General features: G+C 32.4%; 1 protein-coding gene across 1 annotated transcript; it reads right to left on the reverse strand.

Annotated features, from left to right (window-relative positions):
- Positions 1-198: 198 nt before the first annotated feature.
- LOC141348551 (kelch-like protein 29) lies at positions 199-10,783 on the reverse strand. Its single transcript, XM_073852831.1, has 4 exons — positions 10,761-10,783; positions 10,465-10,658; positions 1,190-1,334; positions 199-1,111 (listed from the first exon to the last, which is right to left on the reverse strand). Exons 1-4 carry the CDS (start codon positions 10,781-10,783, stop codon positions 928-930), a joined length of 546 nt encoding a protein of 181 aa, XP_073708932.1. The 3' UTR covers positions 199-927.
- Between the last annotated feature and the right edge of the window lie 10,969 nt (positions 10,784-21,752).

Here is a 21,752-nt window from a genome sequence, read left to right on the forward strand (position 1 = left end):
ATTGCTACAAATATACCCCAGCGACTTAAGACTGGTTTTGTGGTCCAGGGTCACATATTTGGGAGTTAGTTAATATTGAGAATTGGTCCCCAAACTAAAGTATGACCAGAAGTTGTTTTGTGGGAAGTGATTGTGGAAACTTCACACAAATGAGTGAAATGTAAATAAACAGTCGACTTGTTTCTTTAGAATTCTGGATATGTATTTCAGCATTAATAACGTAAATTGTTCCGGTAGGGTACAGATTTACAGACATTGTCCAATCCATTGATTTTTTTTTCTTTTTTTTTCTAAAAACATTTATACACAATTTTCATTGGTTTTTAAAATATACATATCTTCCCTATAATACAAAGTTTCTCCTTCCATCTCGCTCCATCTGTATTCTGCCACGGCTGCAGGCTCGTGAATCGGAATAAAACACAAGGATAAAACCCACAGAAAAATAAGGTGGAATGATTTACACAGAACAAAATGAAATGAAACTCCTCCGGGCATCACAGGTTCTGGTATTTTGTGCTTTGGAGTTCAGGAGGGCCTTCATTCAATCCCGGCTCTCTGTAGCGCTGACCCTCGCTGGAGGGCGACACGACTTTGGCTTCTTGCGGAAGTCCCTTCATGATGCAACCGATCTTTATATACGACACACAGTCCTCACCTCATGACATGACTACTGATGAAAAACGAGATTTGACGGGAACCTTATCAAAGAAACATGACGTGGGACAAGAACAACTCAAACAATGGAAGGGGAGTCAATAAATTGCATTTGGCTGACCTAGGATACCGTTCCAATGGCACAACACCTGAGTGGGAGCTACGCTATGGATCTCGACCGTGATGGTCCGACCACGTTCCACCCAGGAGCTCGATGGGCTGGTTTAGGCCAGTTCGTGACATTAGAGAAGTCCGGAGGCGAGCGCGTCGTCAGCCGCTCTGAATGTACTTCTTTATAACCACGCATCCGTGTCTGAAAAGCGGACATGGCAGATTCTGCAGCAGCGTCCACGTGTTCGTGCAAGGGTCGAAGGTCTCCATATTGCCCAGCGCAGGTCCCTCGCTGCTCACGATCCCTCCCGTTGCATAGATCTTGCCGTCTAGGATCGCCGCGCTGTGGGAGGAACAATGAGAGAGCGTTTGTAATCGTTTATTGCATTGTGTAGCACAATCTACTGTTCATTAGACCAACCTGCAGAACTGCCTGGAGTGATTCATGTTGGGGCCGGCTTTGATGTTGCCCTTGTCTGGGTCATAGATAGTGGTGGCTCGGGCGTAGGCTCCTCCCAGGATGAAGATAAAACCATTGAGGCTCACAGCAGGAGCGTACTTGTTATCTAAATAAGCCCAAAAGGAGCACAGGAGGAAAGAGAACAGATAGAAGTTACTTCTCTGATGTAGGTTCTGGCCACAGATGAATTTTCGCCTTGGAATAAAGGCGCTGTTTTGCCGTTATCTTACACATTCTTGCTCAATGCAAGATGTGTGGTGCTTTGTGGAGCTATGAGTAAATCATACAGCTGCTGGGATGCCTGCATCCTTATCAGCACAAATTCGCAATGTTCTTTTGAGAAAATTACAAAGAAACGACGGATGATTAACGGATTAGTTCACTTGCAGAATAGAAATTTCCTGATAATTTACTCACCCCCCATGTTATCCATGTCTTTTTTTCTTCTGTAGCATAGAAATTAGGTTTTTCGAAGAACACATTCAAGGATTTTTCTCCATATAGTGGACTTCAATTGTGGCCAGCGGTTTGAAGGTTCAAACTGCAGTTTCAATGCAGCTTTAAAGGGCTCTACATGATCCCAGTTGAGGAATTTTGTTTAACCCTTTTTTTGTAATGGGGTTTTGACTTTTTTTTTTTTTTGCACTGGGTCGGGACTTCCGCCTACGTCACACGACTTTTCCAATGTGACTACATAATGTGTGAAGTTCAGCTAGTGCAAGACGAGCATTTGTCGTTAAGTAGAGTCAAAAGTTTATATACATCTTAAAGAATCTGCAAAATGTTAATTATTTGACTTAATTATTATTTGACTTAATTTGATTATTTGTTTTTTTATTTAGTACTGACTTGAATAAGATATTTTATATAAAATACATTTACATATAGTCCACAAGAGAAAATAATAGTTGAATTTATAAAAATGTTCAAAAGTTTACATACACTTGATTCTTGTTGTTCATGAGTCCCTTGTTAGTCCTGAACAGTTAAACTGCTCGCTGTTCTTCAGAAAAAGTCTTCAGGTCCCACAAATTCTTTAGTTTTCAGCTTTTTGTGTATTTGAACTCTTTCCAACAATGACTGTATGATTTTGAGATCCATCTTTTCACACTGAGGTCAACTGGGATTTATATGCAACTATTACAGATTATTCAAAAGCTCACTGATGCTTCATTAAGCAGGGGGTTAAAACTTTTTTAAATTTGACGATCAGTGTAAATGTAACTTCTGTAGCTTCTAAAAAACAGTACTAAATGAAAATATTTAGGCAAAATAAGAAAAATGTACTCATCTTTGTTCTGTTCAAAAGTTTTCACCCCTGCCTCTTAATGCATCATGTTTCCTTCTGAAGCATCAGTGAATGTTTGAATCTTCTGTAATAGTTGCATATGAGTCCCTCAGTTGTCCTCAGTGTGAAAAGTTGGATCTCAAAAACATACAGTCATTGTTGGAAAGGGTTCAAAAATGCTGAAAAACCAAAGAATTTGTGGGAACTGGATCATTCAGGTAACAACACAATATTAAAAATCAAGTGTATGTAAACGTCTTTTATGTGAAATATCTTATGCAGGTCAGTACTAAAGTAAAAAAAAAAAAAAAAAAAAAACGCATTTTGTATGATCCCTCTTATTTTGGTAAAATAACTTATGTAAACTTTTTTAGAAAATCACATATCATCAACCATTTCACTAGATAACACTATTATTCCTCAGCTTGTAGAGCCTTCTAAACCACTACTGAATCCACTATATGGAGAAAAATCCTGTAGAAACATCTTGGATGACACGGGGGTGCGTAAATGATCACTAATTCTCCAATGCGTCAGCCTGCAAAAGTTTGAAGAGTGCTTCAGGGTTTGAAGCACCATTCGTAATGCATTTATGATCTTCCCAGCCTGTTTCCTGCCACATCCCATTTCCCACGTCCCTGTATCCTTTATGCTTCACGTTATTAAGCGTAGCACGACAAATAATGGCAAACAGATCTACGGCGCCTGTTCCGTCTAATGATTCCACACAGAGGAAATTACCTCTGTAATATCCAAAGACCCTTCACAACGTGACAGGTTTTACTCACTCCATCCTTCTTTGCACGAGGGTAAATGGCCAAGAAACAGAAATAATCACATCTTTTCACGAGCGGGCAAATGACTGACAGACCGACGCACGCTCGCGAACACGCAAAAGGTCGTTGAGCCGAATGCAAAGCTCGACGAGAGGCTATCAGCCTTCGCTTTCTGACAGAAATTGTCTCCCAAACGATTACAGCTGGGCCAATTTATTACACCTATGAATAATTCACGTGGCTGCGTTCAAGGTTTTGTTTTGGGGTTTTTTTCTGCGCCTTCGAGAAGCCAATCTGTAAAACAACGGCTGGATTTAATGGTTGAAAAGGAAGCACAAGATGGGTTCTCGCTTGGCGGCGTGACTGCCAGGTGCTTCTCATTAAAACCCCCCGCCGCTCGACTTGACGGCCCAGATTACGCCCTCTTTTCATAGCACTCCAGTCAAAGCTAGGGCTGGGAATCGATTCCAAAAAGAATTCCGAGGCATTGGGAATCGAGAGTCGATTCCAACGTTTGGAATCGATCCCATTAAGGGGAATCGACTCCTCATTCAGAGCCGTTTTCATTTCAGCAAAACTTATAAATAGCCTCTTGATCGGAAGGCTGCATCCCATTAAGACTGCATATCTCTGTCACCAATGAAAACGAGTCATTTCTAAACTCATCTGAGTGTAATGATGCATGCAATTTGCCTCTTGCTCGCTAATACTTATTAAGTCTGATTCGTTTCCACGAAAAAAAAATCGTTTTTGATAGATCATTTAAATGAACCAGTTCAAAAAACGATTCTGAAGTTTTTTTTACAGGGGAACTGGCTCATGTTGTCCACAATTTTGAGCGCTGCACGACAGAATAGATCATGATGTGATCGAGGGTCTTGATATTATTTACATCTTAAATAATTGCTATTTTTAACCGTTCTATCAGCAAATGAAAGAAAACACAGAGAGAGCATGATATCAGTGGCCGAGAGCGCATCTGACTGACAGCTACGCCACGAGCTCTATATATGTTGTTGTTAAAGTTCAGCTTATTTTGTTTCAGTGTTTGCTAATTTTGTCATTTTAGACATGTCATGTCTTGTTTTATTCATGCAATAAATGCATGTCCACTGCTGAGCTGTGGGTTATGACTAATGCTGCCTTCATGTGATATGGGAAAGATGATGCTTTCCACTTGTGAAGTGGAAATTACCGGTGTGTCGTGTTCAGGTGCTTTAGTTGTCGTAGTGAAGAGAAACATGGCGGACTCGCAATTTGTCCTCACATGCTACTTTGGTAAAACAGACCAAATAAAATAACATGAGAAAATTGCCTCCTTCAGAACACTGTACCGCACAGCACCCTACTGGAGGCGAGCCACGACAAGCTAGCATCTTCTCTTAACGGTATTTTTAAAGACAACACTACGTTTAAATAGCGACGTTATTAAAATCCTTTATGCCCCAGCATTATGGGGGCTACAAACTAACCAACTAAACAGCAGAGAACTTTTAACATCATGCAATGCTTATCATTCAGTATAGTTTCGTTGCTGTCCGCCATGTTGAAAGGTCAAAGTTTATCCCATCTCGGCAACTCGGGTCTCATAAAAAATTTCGAGCTTTCCAGTGGAAATTACAATGTGAGTGGGTGTTCATGTGCAATTTAGATGTCGGATTTTGGTATTTACCATAATTACGATAGCACATGAAGGCAGCATAATTTCATGGGCAATGCAGATAAAATTACAATTTAAAACCAGCCAGAAAAATCTGATTTTTTTGCAAATGAAGCTTCATATTGTGAGAAGGCAACTTTCTACGACCTTTACATCCTGCATTCATTGCGAAATTAGCTTCATCCGATCTTAAAAACAAGAATCCTCAACAACTGTGAGGAATCGATTCTGGAATCGAATCCAATCGATTCCAGAACCAGGAATGGGAATCGGAATCGATTCAAAAAATTTCGGAATCGAACAGCCCTAGTCACAGCGAGCGTTGTCGATTAAGTAATGTATCACGGACATATCTGATGAATCCTATCATAAAATAAAGTGAAGAGAGAGTGTAAATAAGAGATTCATTGATGAACTGTTCCTGATGAACTGAGATGAGTGACAGCTTTTAATGATTTTTAAGGGAGTTTGTAAATGAGATACTGATTTAATACAACAGTTCAATAAACAAGAAATTAATATTAAGTGACTTAAATTCTGACTATAACACTATGCTTGATTTTGCTCTATTTTGTCATCAAAAAAGGTCTGAAACAAGTCACATCTGAGCCGCTGCGCATCTCCATTCAAACACAGCGTCGTTTCATTTATTAATAAACATTTATTTTTGAACAAATCTAGTGAGTCAATGATTCAATTTCCCATTTAGAAAGACATTCACCTTCTTTATTTCTGAATAAATCAGCCGTTCGAATGAGTCAAATGAATATGATATGTTTCAGTAATTAAATCTGACTTGCCGCCACCTACTGGCAGATTTAGTTTCATTTTAAAAAGTATCTTTTTAGTTATTTCATTTAAGATTTCTGTATTCAAAATGTTATATTTAAAATATTAATCTCAACATGAATTTATGAATTTGATTGCACTCATGCCACCGCTGAGCCTCATTAAACATGAAAAAACACCATCAAGCAACTTTTGTGTTCTTCTGTGCCACCTCTGTAGTACAAATTTATTTTGGTAATACTGATTTCATTTGATTGGTAACTTATTCTTATTCAACTTGATCTTCTGTTATTTTAATTAGAAATTTTAAAAAGCTTAAAAAATGTTTTTTTGTTTTTTTAATTTGACATAAAAGATGACATAATCTTGCCAAAAATGCCATTACAAAGGTAAAAACAACCCTGTAAATCACTTTAAGGGGTCAAATATCACCTCGTAATGGATTTGTTTGATTATTGATTAGAAGGTGCTCCTGAAATTGACTGTGCTCCTACATTTAAGTTCCTCCTACAAGGAAAAGTAAGCATGAAGCCCTGATATAGAGAAAAATCCTGGAATGTTTTCCACATAACCCTTAATTTCTTGTCAACTGATGCTTCATTAAAGGAGTTGTTCACTTTCAGAACAAGAATTTACAGATAATGTGCTTACCCCCTTGTCATCCAAGATGTTCATGTCTTTCTTTCTTCCGTCGTAAAGAAATGGTGTTTTTTGAGGAAAACATTTCAGGATTTCTCTACATATAATGGACTTCTATGGTGCCCCCGAGTTAGAACTTCTAAAATGCAGTTTAAATTTCCTTACGACTAAAGAAAGAAAGACATGAACATCTTGGATGACAAGGGGGTGAGTACATTATCTGTACATGTTTGTTCTGAAAGCGAACTACTCCTTTAAGCCGGAGGGTAAAAACTTTTAGTTTAACTGTTTAGGACAAACAAGGGACTCATAAACAACTATCACTAAGCTGTGGATCATTCAGGTAACAACACAGTATTAAGAATCAAGAGGATGCAAACTTTTTTTTTGGTATGATCCATCTTGCATTCAGCTCGTTGACCTTTTGTTGGTCTATCAGTCATTTGCCAGCTCATGACTGCCAGGTGCTTCTCATTAAAACCTCCCGCCGCTCGACTTTGAGTGACAGCCCAGATTACGCCCTCTTTTCATAGCACACCAGTCACAGCGAGCGTTGTCGAATTGATCAGCGGCATAACCCAAGGGGAGGCGTCCTCTTCTGTAACGAGAGCGCCGTTTTGGCACCCCCCTCGAACATACGCTAAGTCACTTTTTCAGCCTCCCTGAGTGCTTTGTTTGCGTCATGATCGCAAGCGCTGTAGGGTCAGCTCCGTTAAGTCCTAATCTCACCCTACGCGAGGCTCTGTTTATCTGTTGTTTCATTTTCAAACCCAATGCTGATGCTATCAGCAGAGCTCATTGTTGGGTTTGAGTCATGTTTGGCCCGCGTTCTTGCAACTCGAGGGGCTCGAACGTGACGCCAAAGCTCGGTCTTGCTTCTTTGATGCTGAAATCCTGCCACCGGCAAGACGTCTCAAGGTTTCGATCAAATGGGGGGACCTGTATCTGGCACAATGGAGACGTGAGAGATTCAGCTTTTTGAGAGCGAAACAAGACAACAACAACAGTTCGCGCCACCAATTTGCAAAAGTGTCTCGCTCGATTTTCGAGAGAGGTGAAATGCGGCAGAGAAAAGCTATTAAAAACGAAAGGAGAAGGGAAAGGAGTTGTTTGAATAGCTAGATTCCCAGAGAAGTTGGGGTGAGAACGCCATCCGCAATAAACAAGTTGAAGCGTTTTAAGTGAGACTACTTCAGTCGAACCTATTTCTCACTCTGACATAGCGCCTGGCCAATTGACATGCTTTAAACGTGTTTTATAAACACCGGGCTACCCTTCGTACTTGTAGTTTGGAGACTGAGGGATGTTTGGTTGACAGGAGTCCGGCGGTGAGCGCTAGTCGAGTGGCCGGGAGCCAGTTCAGTGATAACTCATCAGACTGTCCCGAGGCTCCCTGAATCACTTTTTAATGTGGCTGTACTCTAAAGACGCCCTGCAATCTTGTGTAATTTGTACAAGCAATTGTTTGCAATCAATTCCCCGCCGTCCACGTGGCTGCATGCACTTCCAGTGGCACTCTGCCTGCTCGACCTTCACTGACAGCTTGTCTTGTTGGCACTGGCTGAACTAGTGTTTGCTCAGTAGTGTTTACTACTGACTGCGGGTCTTCAAACAACAGAATCACACAGGGACCTTGAAGAAATGAACCTTTTAAAAGCCTTTAGTGGAAGGTCAGCACCTCTGTGGACACTGTAGGGGAAAATATGCAATGGGAGAATGGTACTCTCGCATTCTGGGTAGACAAAAATAAAAATAAAGGCCTATAGGAAAATTAATTAATCTTAATCCTAAAACAAATCATCCTATGTTTAAATACCATGCTGGTATTTATCTTTAATTTAACCTTGTGTAGGCAACTAAAATTGCAACAGTAATGGCTTATATTATTATTCACTTACATTATTATAATTTATTTAAATATTATCACTGGTAACACAGGTATACACGCAGTTACATACATGTTACAAATTAATTAGTATTTGAAGCAACACGAACAAAGATAAACTGTCAAATTATTGTTCATTACTGATTGATATTATAAACAGCATTTATTATTCATAAATACATCATACAAATATTTAAATATAACCATGTTTAATATTACACATTAATGGTATTGTTTGCGTTATAATATTTAAATAATATACAAATAAATTATTTTTTATAATAATTATATTAGTTTATTATATATATATAAATGCTGTAAAAAAATACAAAAAATATTGTTTAATAATTTATATATATATATATATATATATATATATATATAAATTATTAAACAATATTTTTTGTATTTTTTACAGCATTTATTATTTATAAATTATAAAAATGAATATAACAAAGAAATGTCAAAATATATAATATAGTAGATCTTTATTTTATAATATAAACTATACAAATATATACAAATAAATATAAATTAAAAAAACAATATTTATATAATATATACAACTTAAAATTAAATAACATGAGCCAAGATTAATGAATAATGTAAAATTGTTCATTTTTTTTACAGTATATATGAAATGTATATGAAAAGGTTTTTGTTGTTTTAAACCAAATTTATTATTTATAAATTCTAATACAAATATGTTAAATATACCAAAGAATTTGTATGTTAAATGTTAGATTTAAAAAATATATATATTTAAATATTATAATAAATAAATAATTTTATTTTATTATATAAATAACAATAAACATAACATAAACCAAAATGTTCCAAAATGTTTGTTCATTGCTGTTATATTAAATATTTGATATATTTTTTTTATATTCTATTAAAAAATTCTAATATATAAAAAAGAAAATTACATTATATTAATGTAATAAATTAAATAACATGAATTAAGATTAATACATGTTGTGAAATAGTTCATTATTGTTATATTAAATATCTGACATATTTTTATTCTATTATTAAAAATGTCATATATAAAATATATAAATAAAAAAGTAAATTAGATTTAAATTATTATTTAAAATAATATTCAATTGTACATCAAATAATTTATGTACAACTTGAAATGATAAAAAGAAAGAAATAAGTATATAACCAAGATTAATAAAAACTCTAAAAGCTTTGTTTAATTGTTTCACATTAGCTATTGTATTAACTAAATGTGACCCTGGACCACTAAACCAGTCTTAAGTAGCACAGGTATATTTGTAGCAATAGGCAAAAATACATTGTATGGGTCAAAATGGTCGATTTTTCTTTTATGCCAAAAATCATTAGAATATTAATTAAAGATCATGTTCAATGAAGATATTTTGTAAATTTCCTCCACTAATTATATCAAAACTTGATCTTTGATTAGTAATATGCATTGCTAAGAATTTCATTTGAACATCTTTAAAGGCGATTTTCTCAATATTTAGATTTTTTTGCACCCTCAGATTTCAGATTTTTAAATAGTTGTATCTCATCCAAATATTGTCCTATCCTAACAAACCATACATCAGTGGAAAATGTACAAGTATATGTATAATTGTCTAATTGGTTCAAAAACAGTGGTGAACTCTGTGCTGTTCATTTAATCCTAATTATACACTTACAACTTCACCTGTTAGAAGGTTGATTAAATGTGACCGTTCCGCACAAATGTAAACATGGAAATAAACTCAAGTGTCTGAACAATCATCACAACAATTAAAGATGATCGTGGACTCCCGATCGGACAAATAAAGAGATTCTTCTTCTTCGTGTTTATCTAGTGCTATGTACTGAATGCAACTTAATTTAATTACCGAGTTAATTTAGTTTATGAAATGGCTTTTATGATGCCATAGCACAGCAATCACTGAGCTAATTGAAGCCTGAAAACCTCCTACTGCAAGTAAAGATGGTGCGTCTCAATCTGCCGTATCAGTCCTGCTGTTCTTCTGCTACGATTGAGCCCCTGAGCAAAGCAAACAACCCCATAAAAGCCTTTCACCAAGGCAGACCACAAATACCGAAGCACCTCCTGGTGCCGTATTGACAAATACATGTTTTTAAATTGTCTACGGGTGAAAATTTAGATGCGCAAATGGACAATTTTCATTTTCCATTAACAAACTGTTGTTGAAGCGATGTACCTACCGATCATGGGGGACTCTATAAAGCTCCAGGTGTTGGTCTGAGGGACGTAAGACTGTAAAACACCAGCCGAGCGCCCGGCCTCGTTCACGCCGCCGAACACGTAGATCTTCCCTCCGCACACCGTGGCAGCTGCAGAATGAACCGGCTTGGGCAGCGGAGACACCGTCTCCCACTGATTCGTGATGGTGTCGTACCTGAAGAAAACACAACAGAGACGTTTATTAGCATTGTTGCGGTTTATATAGTTCTAGCTGCAACGGACATGTCTCGCAATGAGTCCTAATAAAGACACGCACTGTGCTTTGAGACGAGACTGCATGTAAAAACAACACTATTTGCAAGTTAGTAGCTGCAACAGCATGGTATCACCAGGGTTGTGCAAAATTCACAATTGAAGATGGCTCTCTTTTATTTATGAGGATTTTTGAATTGGCCACATCTTGCAGGAAGTCAAATAGAAACTTGAACTGGATTGCAATTAAAATAAATTCAACACACATAATGCCAAATTTAAAGATACACTACCAGTCAAAAGTTTGGACACACTTGACTTAATGTTGTTTTGTTGTTGTTGTTGTTGTTTTTACTTTTTAGTCAAATATTAATTATTTAAAAAAATACAATATATTCGTGAATTGATTTGATTTGATTTGAACTGATTTTTAAATTCAAATTGCGCCAAGGAATGATTCTCAGTTTGTTTTTAAGAAAAACCGAAGTTAACATTTTTTTCTCCCATGGATAAAAACAAATGTTTTCCTTAAAAAAAACTGAGAATCATTCCTTGGCACAATTTGTATTTTTATATATGTTTTTCAAAATAATTAATATTTGACAAAAACAATAAATAAAATACAAAAAATAATTAAAGCAAGTGTGTCCAAACTTTTGACTGGTAGTGTACATATATATACTGTATACATGCATACAGTACATTTTTAAAATAATTAAATATAAGGTAATATACTGTATAGATGCATTCTAAACATTATCTAGCTATAATGATACAAACAATAAAGTTATAAGAAAAAATGAAATATATAGACAAAATAGGTGAAATTTTAGATATTATCAATATGAAATAATAAAAAAAAAACAAATATTAAATATAAACAAAAGGTAATTTATTAAATATGATTAAACAATTAAAAATCTCTCGCTCTATATATTAGCAATACATGAAATACACAAGTTCATGTAATAAATATGAAACAAATAGAAAAAATATATATAGACAACATTGGTGGTATTTCAGATATTATCTATCTAGAATTTTTTTTTAAACTAATTAAATATGATGCCATGTATATAAACAAACAGTTTATTAAAGTTATTAAGTGAAATAAATAGACAAAAAGGGTGGCATTTTAGATATTATATATCTTGAAATAAAAAAAACATTAAATAAATATGAAATATATAAACAAAAGCTAATTTATTAAATATGATTAAACAATTAAAAATGTCTCATTATATAAACAATTTATGAAATATATAAACAAAAGTTCAAAATGTAATAAATATGATGAAATATGAAACAAACTGAAAAAAGCTAATATATGAAATATATAGACAAAAGATGACATTTTAAATATTATCTATCTTTTGTCTTTCGGTTTCCTAGATTGCATCACACACACATACATATATATATATACTGTATATATATAAACAATACATAAAATATAAACAAAAGTTCATAATGTAATAAATATGATGAAATATATAATAAAACCAACAGAAAAAAGGTTATTAAAATTAAATATATAGACAAAATGTGGTATTTATGAAATTATCTATCTAGAAATAAAAAATAGATGATATTAGATGATAGATTATATTATCTAAAACTAAAAAAACATTAAATATGAAATATATAAACAAAAGGCAATTTATTAAATATGATTACATTAAAATGTGGTACATAAAATAAAATATATAAACGAAAGTAATTTTATTAAACTTGATTAAATATATAGACTATTATCTAGAAATTCAAAAAAATTATTAAATATGATGAAATGAAAGTAAATCATTAAAAATGAAAAATGTTATTAAATATTTAGAATAAATGGGTGGCATTTCAAAGATGATCCTTTTTAATAAATTAATATTTATTATTTTTAAATATATTTTGACTAAATAAGTGGCATTTCATTTTTTGTAATATATAAATTAACTTTTGTTAATATTTTTATATATAATCTTTATATGTGACCCTGGACCACAAAACCAGTCATAAGGGTCAAATTTTTTAAATTTAGATATTATTGGGACAATATTAACTATTTGAAAATCTGGAATCTGAGAGTGCAAAAAAAAAATCTAAATATTGAGAAAATCGCTTTTAAAGTTGTCCAAATTAAGTTCTTAGCAATGCATATTACTAATGAAAATTTACGTTTTGATATATTTACAGTAGGAAATTTACAAAATATCTTCATGGAACATGATCTTTACTTAATATCCCAATAATTATTTTTGCCATAAAAGAAAAAAATCCATAATTCTGACCCATACAGTGTATTGTTGTCTATTGCTGCAAATATACCCGTGCCATCTATCCGTCTATTTATCTATCTAGACAGTTTACATTTTTTAACAGTTTCTGTCAATGCTGTCAAGCCAACACTATTCCAGCATTTCTAGTAAGAAGTTGAGTTACTTAATTACAATTTGAATTTGTACATATTTTACAAGGTGGCTAATTCGTATGACCTTGCTCGTATAAATTTGTAAAAAAAAATTGTTTGGATTTTACGAGGCCTCAGATTTATAAGAATTCGTACGAATAACCATCCCTAAAACTACCCCTCACAGAAGTTGTACAAAATCGTACAAATTAGCCACTTCCTAAAATAAGTACAACTTGCTCATGAGACAGTGTTGTTAATTCCGCAACCAGTTTGCAAAGTTACTCAAATTAAAAAAGTAAAGAGCTTCTTCTGACTTCAGTTTGGAACGGAGCACAGTCTTGGCTATCATCAGTGATGAAGTGTCTAATGAAATGTCTCCCGGCCCTTCTGCCGATGAGTCACGCGTGTTCACGTACGACCCAGCGGAGCCGCGCGACCATACGGCGCATCACGGTTCCTCGCTTCACAGTATGTCGCGCGCTGCCATCAGAGGCCCGAACACGCAGCCATCCAGCTGGAGAGCTCATCCCGCGCCATTGTTCTCAGGATCAGTAATCAGGCCTCCGTCGATCCTAATTGCTCTCAATGACGACCGAGAGAACTCCACCAGCGTCTGTCCGTGTTCATCTGTCTCCTGTCAGGGCGTTCGGCACAGAAAAGGTCAGCGCGAACGGCTGAGTCAGCTAGAGAGGACCGGACAGCGGCTGAAGCATTTGGCTCTTGCGGCTATTGATGAATGAATCAAACACACGAGGACAAGGAACGCAATTATGCAGCGAACGAAACTGATTACTAACCGCAGATACTTTCTGTATGATAAATGCATGAACAGCTTTGCCAATATTTCAATTCACTGCAGGCAACATTAGTGAAGGTATAAAGATGATGAGAAAAGGAATACAGCAGGAAGGAAGAAAAGCCTCGGGCTACAAATACATTAGCAACAGCTAGCACAAATCGAGTGAGACTGCAGCCATCAAACAATGCAAAAACGCTGAAAAGTAATGACAAGTGACTCGACTATCTGAGTTTACCTTCGATAAGTTTGACTTTTTAAGCGCACACTTGAATAAGATCGTCGTCTCCGCTCTTTTGACACTACAAACTGATTTTTACTACGTTTATTCCATCAGTCTTATTTATGGTGTGCTTTACTGTTGTAGTTGCTGAGCATTTGTCTGCATCGTTGTTTCTTTACTCCATTACTTCCCTGCAATGGGATAATAAACTTGGCATCAGCTTTGACTCCATGAATTTAGTACACTTTTTTTTACATTAACGGATTTTTTAAGGTTTAGTTGTACAAATCCATGTTTCCCCATTTAAGAACTACTGTATAAGAAATGTTTGATAGGCTAATATATATTATAATTTTAATTAAACAAGCACACTACTAGTCAAAAGTTTTTGAACCGGTCTTTTCTGCTCACCAAGCCTGCATTTATTTGATTTAAAAGACAGCAAAAGCAGTAATATTGTGAAATATGTTTTACTATTTCAAATAACTGCTTTCTATTTGAGTTTTTTTGTTAATGTAATTTATTCCTGTGATCAAAGCTACATTTTCAGCATCATTACTCCAGTCTTCAGTGTCACAGGATGCTTCAGAAATCATTCTAATATGCTGATTTGCCATTCAAGAAACATTTATTATTATTATCAATATTTAAAACAGTTTTTTTTTCAGGATTCTTTGATGAATAGAAAGATCCAAAGATTAGCATTTATCTGAAATAAAAAGCCTTTGTGACATACACTTTAACATTCAAAAGCTTGGAGTCAGTATTTCAGTTTTTTTTTTTATTTTAGGAAATAAATTATAGAAATGGATACTTTTATTTGGCAAGGATGCTTTAAATTGATCAAAAGTGATGATAAAGACATTTATAATGTTACAGAAGATTTCTATTTCAGATAAATGCTGTTCTTCTGAACATTCTATTCATCAAAGAAACCAGAAAATCTGTTTTCAACATAATAATAATAATAATAAATGATTTTTGAACAGCAAATCAGAATATTAGAATGATTTCTGATTTCTATTTCATATTACAAGTGTCAAATTTAGAGACTTTTTGCTATTTAATAGTATATTTAATAGTATTTTTTGAAAATATTAATTTGCACAACATAAAACAATAATTACAATACAAATATTTAGTTGCACATTTTTCATGCATCTTATTTGAAATTCTCAATTTTTACACAAATTACAGCGCTGACACATATACCACATAGTTCGACTTAGTAATTTTGTGCCATTTTTTAATTGTTTAAATATATTTTTTGATATTGTTAAACTATTTTATTAATATATATATATAAAATTTTAGTTTTAGTATTTTCTAAATTCATTTTATTTCAGAAAGTTTTTTTATTCTAATTTTTCAATTTTAGTTTTAGTAATTTTGGTAATTTTCTTCTTTTCATTTAATTAGCTTTTTATTTTTATAATTAGTTTTAATAATTTAATTTAGTTTTAATAATTTGAGTACTAACTTAAATTAGTTAATTTCTTATTTTCATTCATTTTTGGTATTTTCTAAATTAAATGAATTTTATTTCAGAATGTTTTACATTCTAATTTTCAATTTCAATTTTAGTTTTAGTAATTTTGTTAAGCACATACTTCATTATTTTCGTATTATTTTTTACATTTCTATTTATCTTTAATTTATTTTTACTTTTAAATTAAGAAAATTTTAAGTTTCGTTTTTATTTTATTTAGTTTAGTAGTAATTTTGTTCCATTTTTATGATTTATTATTATTATTATTATTATTATTATTTAATTTTATTTTTTGCATTTTTAGTATTTAGAATTGATATTTTCTAAATTAAATATATTTTATTTCAGAATGTTTGCCAAGGCAAAATCTCACATTTTTTCCAAGTTTTTTTATTCAAATTTTAAAATTTTTGTAATTTTTTTTTTATATTTAATTCATTTTTATTTTTAAATAAAACTAATTAGATTTCAGTTGAGCAACTGTGTGACATTTTTGAAAATCATATTTGAAAATCTGGGATCTGAGGGTGCAAAAAAAATCGAAATATTGAGAAAATCGCCTTTAAAGTTGTCCAAATGAAATTCTTAGCAATGCATATCACTAATCAAAAGTTAAGTTTGATATATTTACAGTAAGAAATCTACAAAATATCTTCATAAAACATGATCTTTACTTAATATCCTAATGATTTGTGCCATAAAAGAAAAATTGATAATTTTGACCCATACAATTATGGCTATTGCTACAAATATACCAGTGCTACTTAAGACTGGTTTTGTGGTCCAGGGTCACATATATTGCTCAAATACAGTCAAAGTGATCCCAAGACGACCTTTCTAGGCCAGTGCACTATAGAGGCGGACTTAGAAGGGAATGAAATGCGAGTGAGTGGAGTGAATAAGGTATGAAGCACCTCATAATAAATGTTATCCAGTCGGATGCGCCGGACCGATCTGTCCTCTGTGATGATCTCATCAGCGCTCCTGTAATTATAAGAGCTACTGTACTGTGACCCACATTCACCCGCCTCACAATCCACTCTCTATTTAATCACACGAGAGCCAGAGGGGAGGGAGGAAGAGGCGGAGTCTCTGATTGGCTGCTTTGATAACCTGTGCCTGCAGGGAGCCAATGAGATCAGCCTGAGGATGCGCATCCAGTGATGAGGGCTGTTAGGAAACATGAATAGAAAATCTCCTCGTGTTCGCTCTGATAAAGCCAGCGGCTCATTTAAATGATAGCGAACGGCACTTCTGAGCTCCCGTCTGACCTTATCGTTCCTCCCGTCCTTGACGAAGCGCTTTATCTGCCGGCCCTCTCAGGTATATCCACACAACGCGATTGGGGTCAAGGGTCAAGTTCGCTCCACTTGGCGTGCCGGCGGCGTAGACACGCTCAGCGAGGGCTGGAATCGATACGTGGAGGGCGCCTGTGGCCTCTCATTATTTGAGGGATTTCTACAGCATTAAGCAAATGATCTGTGCTAGATTGAATAGCATCAAACACACCTGCACCGTGCAAATCAAACCCTTTGTTAATGCACCAAGATGATGGAGTTCATTAGTCTGTTTACTGTGATTGTTATTAGTGGTGTTTGCCAAGGTAAACATCCTCGATGGACGAGTCAACATCTGCAGGAAACTAGAAACCACATAGCAACAACCTAAAATCAGTGTTATTTTAGTATTATTTACATATTATTGTAATATTTATAACAAATTTTGCTAGATTTAGATGAAGATTTAGTTTTAATTAATTTTCTTTCGTTTTAGAGTAATTTAAATAATTTAAGTACTAACTTAAATTTATGCAGTTATTTGCCAAGGCAACATTTCTAATTTTCATTGTTTTTTTTTACTTTACTTCTAGAAATTTTGTTATGTGATTTTGCCATTTCTAATAATTTTTTTCCCTTTTAGCTTTTTAGTTATTTCAGTTTAGTTTTAGTAATGTTGTGCCAATTTAATCATTTTTATTATTTCTGTTTAGATTAATTAATTCATTATTATTATAATTATTATACTTCATTTTACTTTTAGTATTTTTAGTTTTTGTTTTTTATATGTTGTAAATTAAATTCATTTTATTTCAGAATGTTTGCCAAAGCAAAATGACATTTTTTTAATTCAAATATTTCATTTTAATTCTAGTTTTTAGTAATTTTTTTATGCACATCTTAAATTTTCTTCTTTTTATTTTTATATTTCTATTTATCTTTAGTTTATTTTTATTTTTAAATAAAATGTTTGTTTTCAGATTAGTCTTTGCAATTTTACAATTAATTTATTTATTTTAAATACTTTTTGTATTATTATTATTATTATTATTATTATTATTATTTTGTTTTAATTGTAGTATTTTGAATATTTTCGGTATTTCATAAAATAAATTAATTTAAATTTCTCATGTTTTCTAAAAATCTTATTTTTTAATTCAATTTTAGTTTTAGTAATTTTCATATCCTAAATATTTTTTTTCTATTTAGCTTTATTTATTTATTTACTTTTAGTATTTTTTAGTATTTTTGGTATTTTCTCAAATAAATTAATTACAATTTTAGTTTTAGTAATTTTGTTAAGCACATCCTTAATTTATTTATTTATATTTATATTTAGCTTTATTTATTTACTTTTAGTATTTTAGGCATTTTTAGTATTTTCTAAAATAAATTAATTTAATGTTCTCATATTTTTTATTCAAATTTCTCATAAAAATTTTTGTTTTAATAATTACGGCCATCCTTAATAATTAATATCCTTAATAAATTATATTTAGTTTTAAAATAGGATTTATTTATTTATTTATTTGTTTATTTATTTATTTATTATTATTATTTAGTTTTTTATATATAAAAAATGTTTCTAGATTTTCTAGAAGCTTTGTAGATTTAGTTTTTGGTATTTTTCAAAATAATTTTATTTTTAATTCTTTTATTTATTAATTTAGTATTTTAGTTTTAGTATTTTAAATATTTTTTTTTACAATAAAAAATGTTTTATTGTAAGTTTTTTTTTTTTCAAATATATTCATTTCTTTTTTTGTTATTTATTTATTTAAAAATATTTTTATTTTATTTTATATTTGTCCCCCAATTAACCAAAACACATTTGAACACTTTTAGATTTAGTTATCACTGCTTGAGATCCATAGAACTCTGTGGAATATGCATAGCAACAGTTGGTAACCGCACAATCTTGCATAAAGCACAGCTCATAACTGTGAGGAACTGCAAACATCCAGCTATGAATGCATTTAATTCATAATTATTACCATCTTTCATATTACTGCTCTTGCCGTTTTATAAAAGAAACGAGTCCCGAGAGGCCATTCTAATGATTTTACAGCAGTTAGGAGGCTTTTTAGCTTCACGTCATGCCTAATTACACTCTTTTCTGGGGTAAAATCACTGTAACGCGGTCTCTTGTGGCTTATAGCTTTAATTCACATAATATGCATGTAGAATTCAACACATTTCATAGTTTCAGAACTATTTCGTTCACAACAAGAATGTTTCTTTTTTCTTTTGGACAATAAAAGCAAGACTCAATCTCAACTTGTCAAGGATAACAAAGTCAAAGGCTGCTTTTCATTGCCGTCTTTGTTATCATAAAATAATACAAGGCATCCGCATGTACATAAAAACGAATATAGAGAGACTAACAAAAGCATTTTTACATTTATCTTTCATTACTGTTTTATCAGAGATGAACTGCAGTCAACTACAGTCAAAACAGCTGTGAATATGTTGAATATGTTTTTAAATAAAACATTTCTGCTCTTATATAGATTCTGATCAAATAATAAATTTATTTCATATATCAATACATTGCCATTAACATAATATAGATTTAATTTTTCATTTCAGTTTTAGTAAGTACAGCACTAATTTTATTTTTTATACCAATTTCATAATTTGTTTAAGTTGTTTTTTATGTTTGTTTTTTTATTTGTAATTTTATGTATGCTATTTTTAACAATTTATAAAATATATTTGAATTACATTTATTTCGGTTTTAGTTTGAGTAATTCTAATATTAATTTAAACATTTTATTTCAGAATTTTGCCAAGACAACCTTTCTAATTTTCAGGAGGTTTCTTTCTGTTTTTATTCTTTATCTTTAAATTACGTTTTCAATTCAATTCAATTTTAATTTCAGCTATTTTGTTATGTGCATCTGGCATTTTATTTCAAATCATTTTATTTCAGTTATTTGCCATGCATTTTTATTCAAGTTTTTAGAGTGTTTTTATTTACATTTCAATTTGAGTAATTTTATGTGTATGCCATTTTTATTTATGTATTTATGTATTTTTAAATTTCTTAAAATTTTAGTTTTAGCAATTTTTATGTGCCTCTGCCAATCAAATATTTATATATTTATATATTTAATTTTTTAACTCATTTTATTTCAGTTATTTGCAGTTATTAAGGCAACATTTCTAATTTATTTTTGTTTTTATTATTTTGTTTTAGTTTTAGTACTTTTATGTGTGTGCCATTTTTATAGTTTTTTTTTTCATATTAAGTATTATTTTTATTTCTGTTTTAGTTTTAGTAATACTATTATTAACTTAAACATTTTATTTCAGAATTTTTGCCAAGACAACATTTGTAATTTTCAGTTTTCAATTCAATTTTAGTTTTAGCATTTTATATGTGAATCTGCCATTTTAATATTATTACTTTTTTCCAATTTCAATTTATTTTTATTAAAAAATAATTATTTCAGTTATTTGCCAAGGCAACAAGTTTTTATAGTGTTTTTATTATTTTATTTTAGTTTTAGTAATTTAATGTGTACGGCATTTTTATTTTATTTTTTATTTTATTTTATTTTTTCATTAAATATTATTATTCTAGTATTAACGTAAACATTTTATTTCAGAATTTTTGACAAGACAACATTTCTAATTTTTTGGGGGGGGGGGGGGTCCTTTTTTCTTCTTTTTTTATTAGTTTTTCAATTCAATTTTAATTTTAGCAATTTTTTTATGTGCATCTGCCATTGTATTATTATTATTTTTACATTTCTATTTTAATTTAATTTTATTTATTTTTCATTTTAGTTCATTTTTAACGTAAACTCACTTTTCTGTTCTTACGTGGATTTTGATCAAAGAATAAAGTAAATATTAAATATCAATGCAATATTTAATTTATATAATATAATATATGTTTCATACTAGTTTTTTATTACTTTTAGTTTACTTTTATTTCACTGTGTTATTCATTTTAAGACTACTATTACTTTGCTTTAAACAATTTCAGTTTACAAATGTTTTGAAATCTAGTTTCCATCATATTTAAAATTTAACAATAAATGCCTGTTCTGTGCAATGAAACACATGGCTGCAGATAAATGCATTAAAATAGATGTGTTTTTTTTTTTTAAAGAAGCATTGTGATGGCAGAATAAGACATTCTCTCACCCTTTGTGGCCCGTCACAATAAATAAACAGCATTTGATGGACTTAATTTACAGTCTGAATCTTGTTTCACGCACGCTAAAGCGGTTTGTAATTGAGGTTACGGCCCCTCACAGAGACATCACTGACGGCTTCGGCTTCCTCACACGTTCACGCCGCTGCAATTAAACTTCTGTATTATTTATTGTGAAGTAATCAGCACAGGAAATGGCTTAAGCCGTGAACGGCTGCGGTGTAAACGCGTTCGTCCTCAGTGACGTCACAATCTCAGCACGAATATCGCTCACTGCACTGTCTCAACACGCCTGGCTTTTGTTTCTGCCGAGAACGGCTGGGGAAAGACTGGGTCGCGTCTGAGATCTCTGACAGGCTTCCCTGCGTTCGTCCGGCTACAAACGCTGTAGCTGTCACCGGGATCAGAGGTTAATTGTGCAGGGACACTGCGGGATGACAGCCACGTCATAGTCCTTCTCCTGGGAGGATAAATACAAGTCGCCAATTCTCTTTAGAAACGAGCGACCTTTGCTTCCTGAGGTCTTTATAAAGGTCATCCGGCTGGACGCTCTATAGATAAAGATCTTTACAGGCCAGTTTGCCAGTCTTGACGAACTGCTGTGACACAAGTTATTAAAAGATCTAGAGAAATGAATGCCAGGACTAAGTCCCTCTGCTAGATGTGCACTTGTTTATTGTAGATTATTATTGTTAAGTTTAA

This window comes from Garra rufa, chromosome 13 (assembly GCF_049309525.1).
Source record: "Garra rufa chromosome 13, GarRuf1.0, whole genome shotgun sequence".
In the NCBI taxonomy this organism is placed as follows: Eukaryota; Metazoa; Chordata; class Actinopteri; order Cypriniformes; family Cyprinidae; genus Garra; species Garra rufa.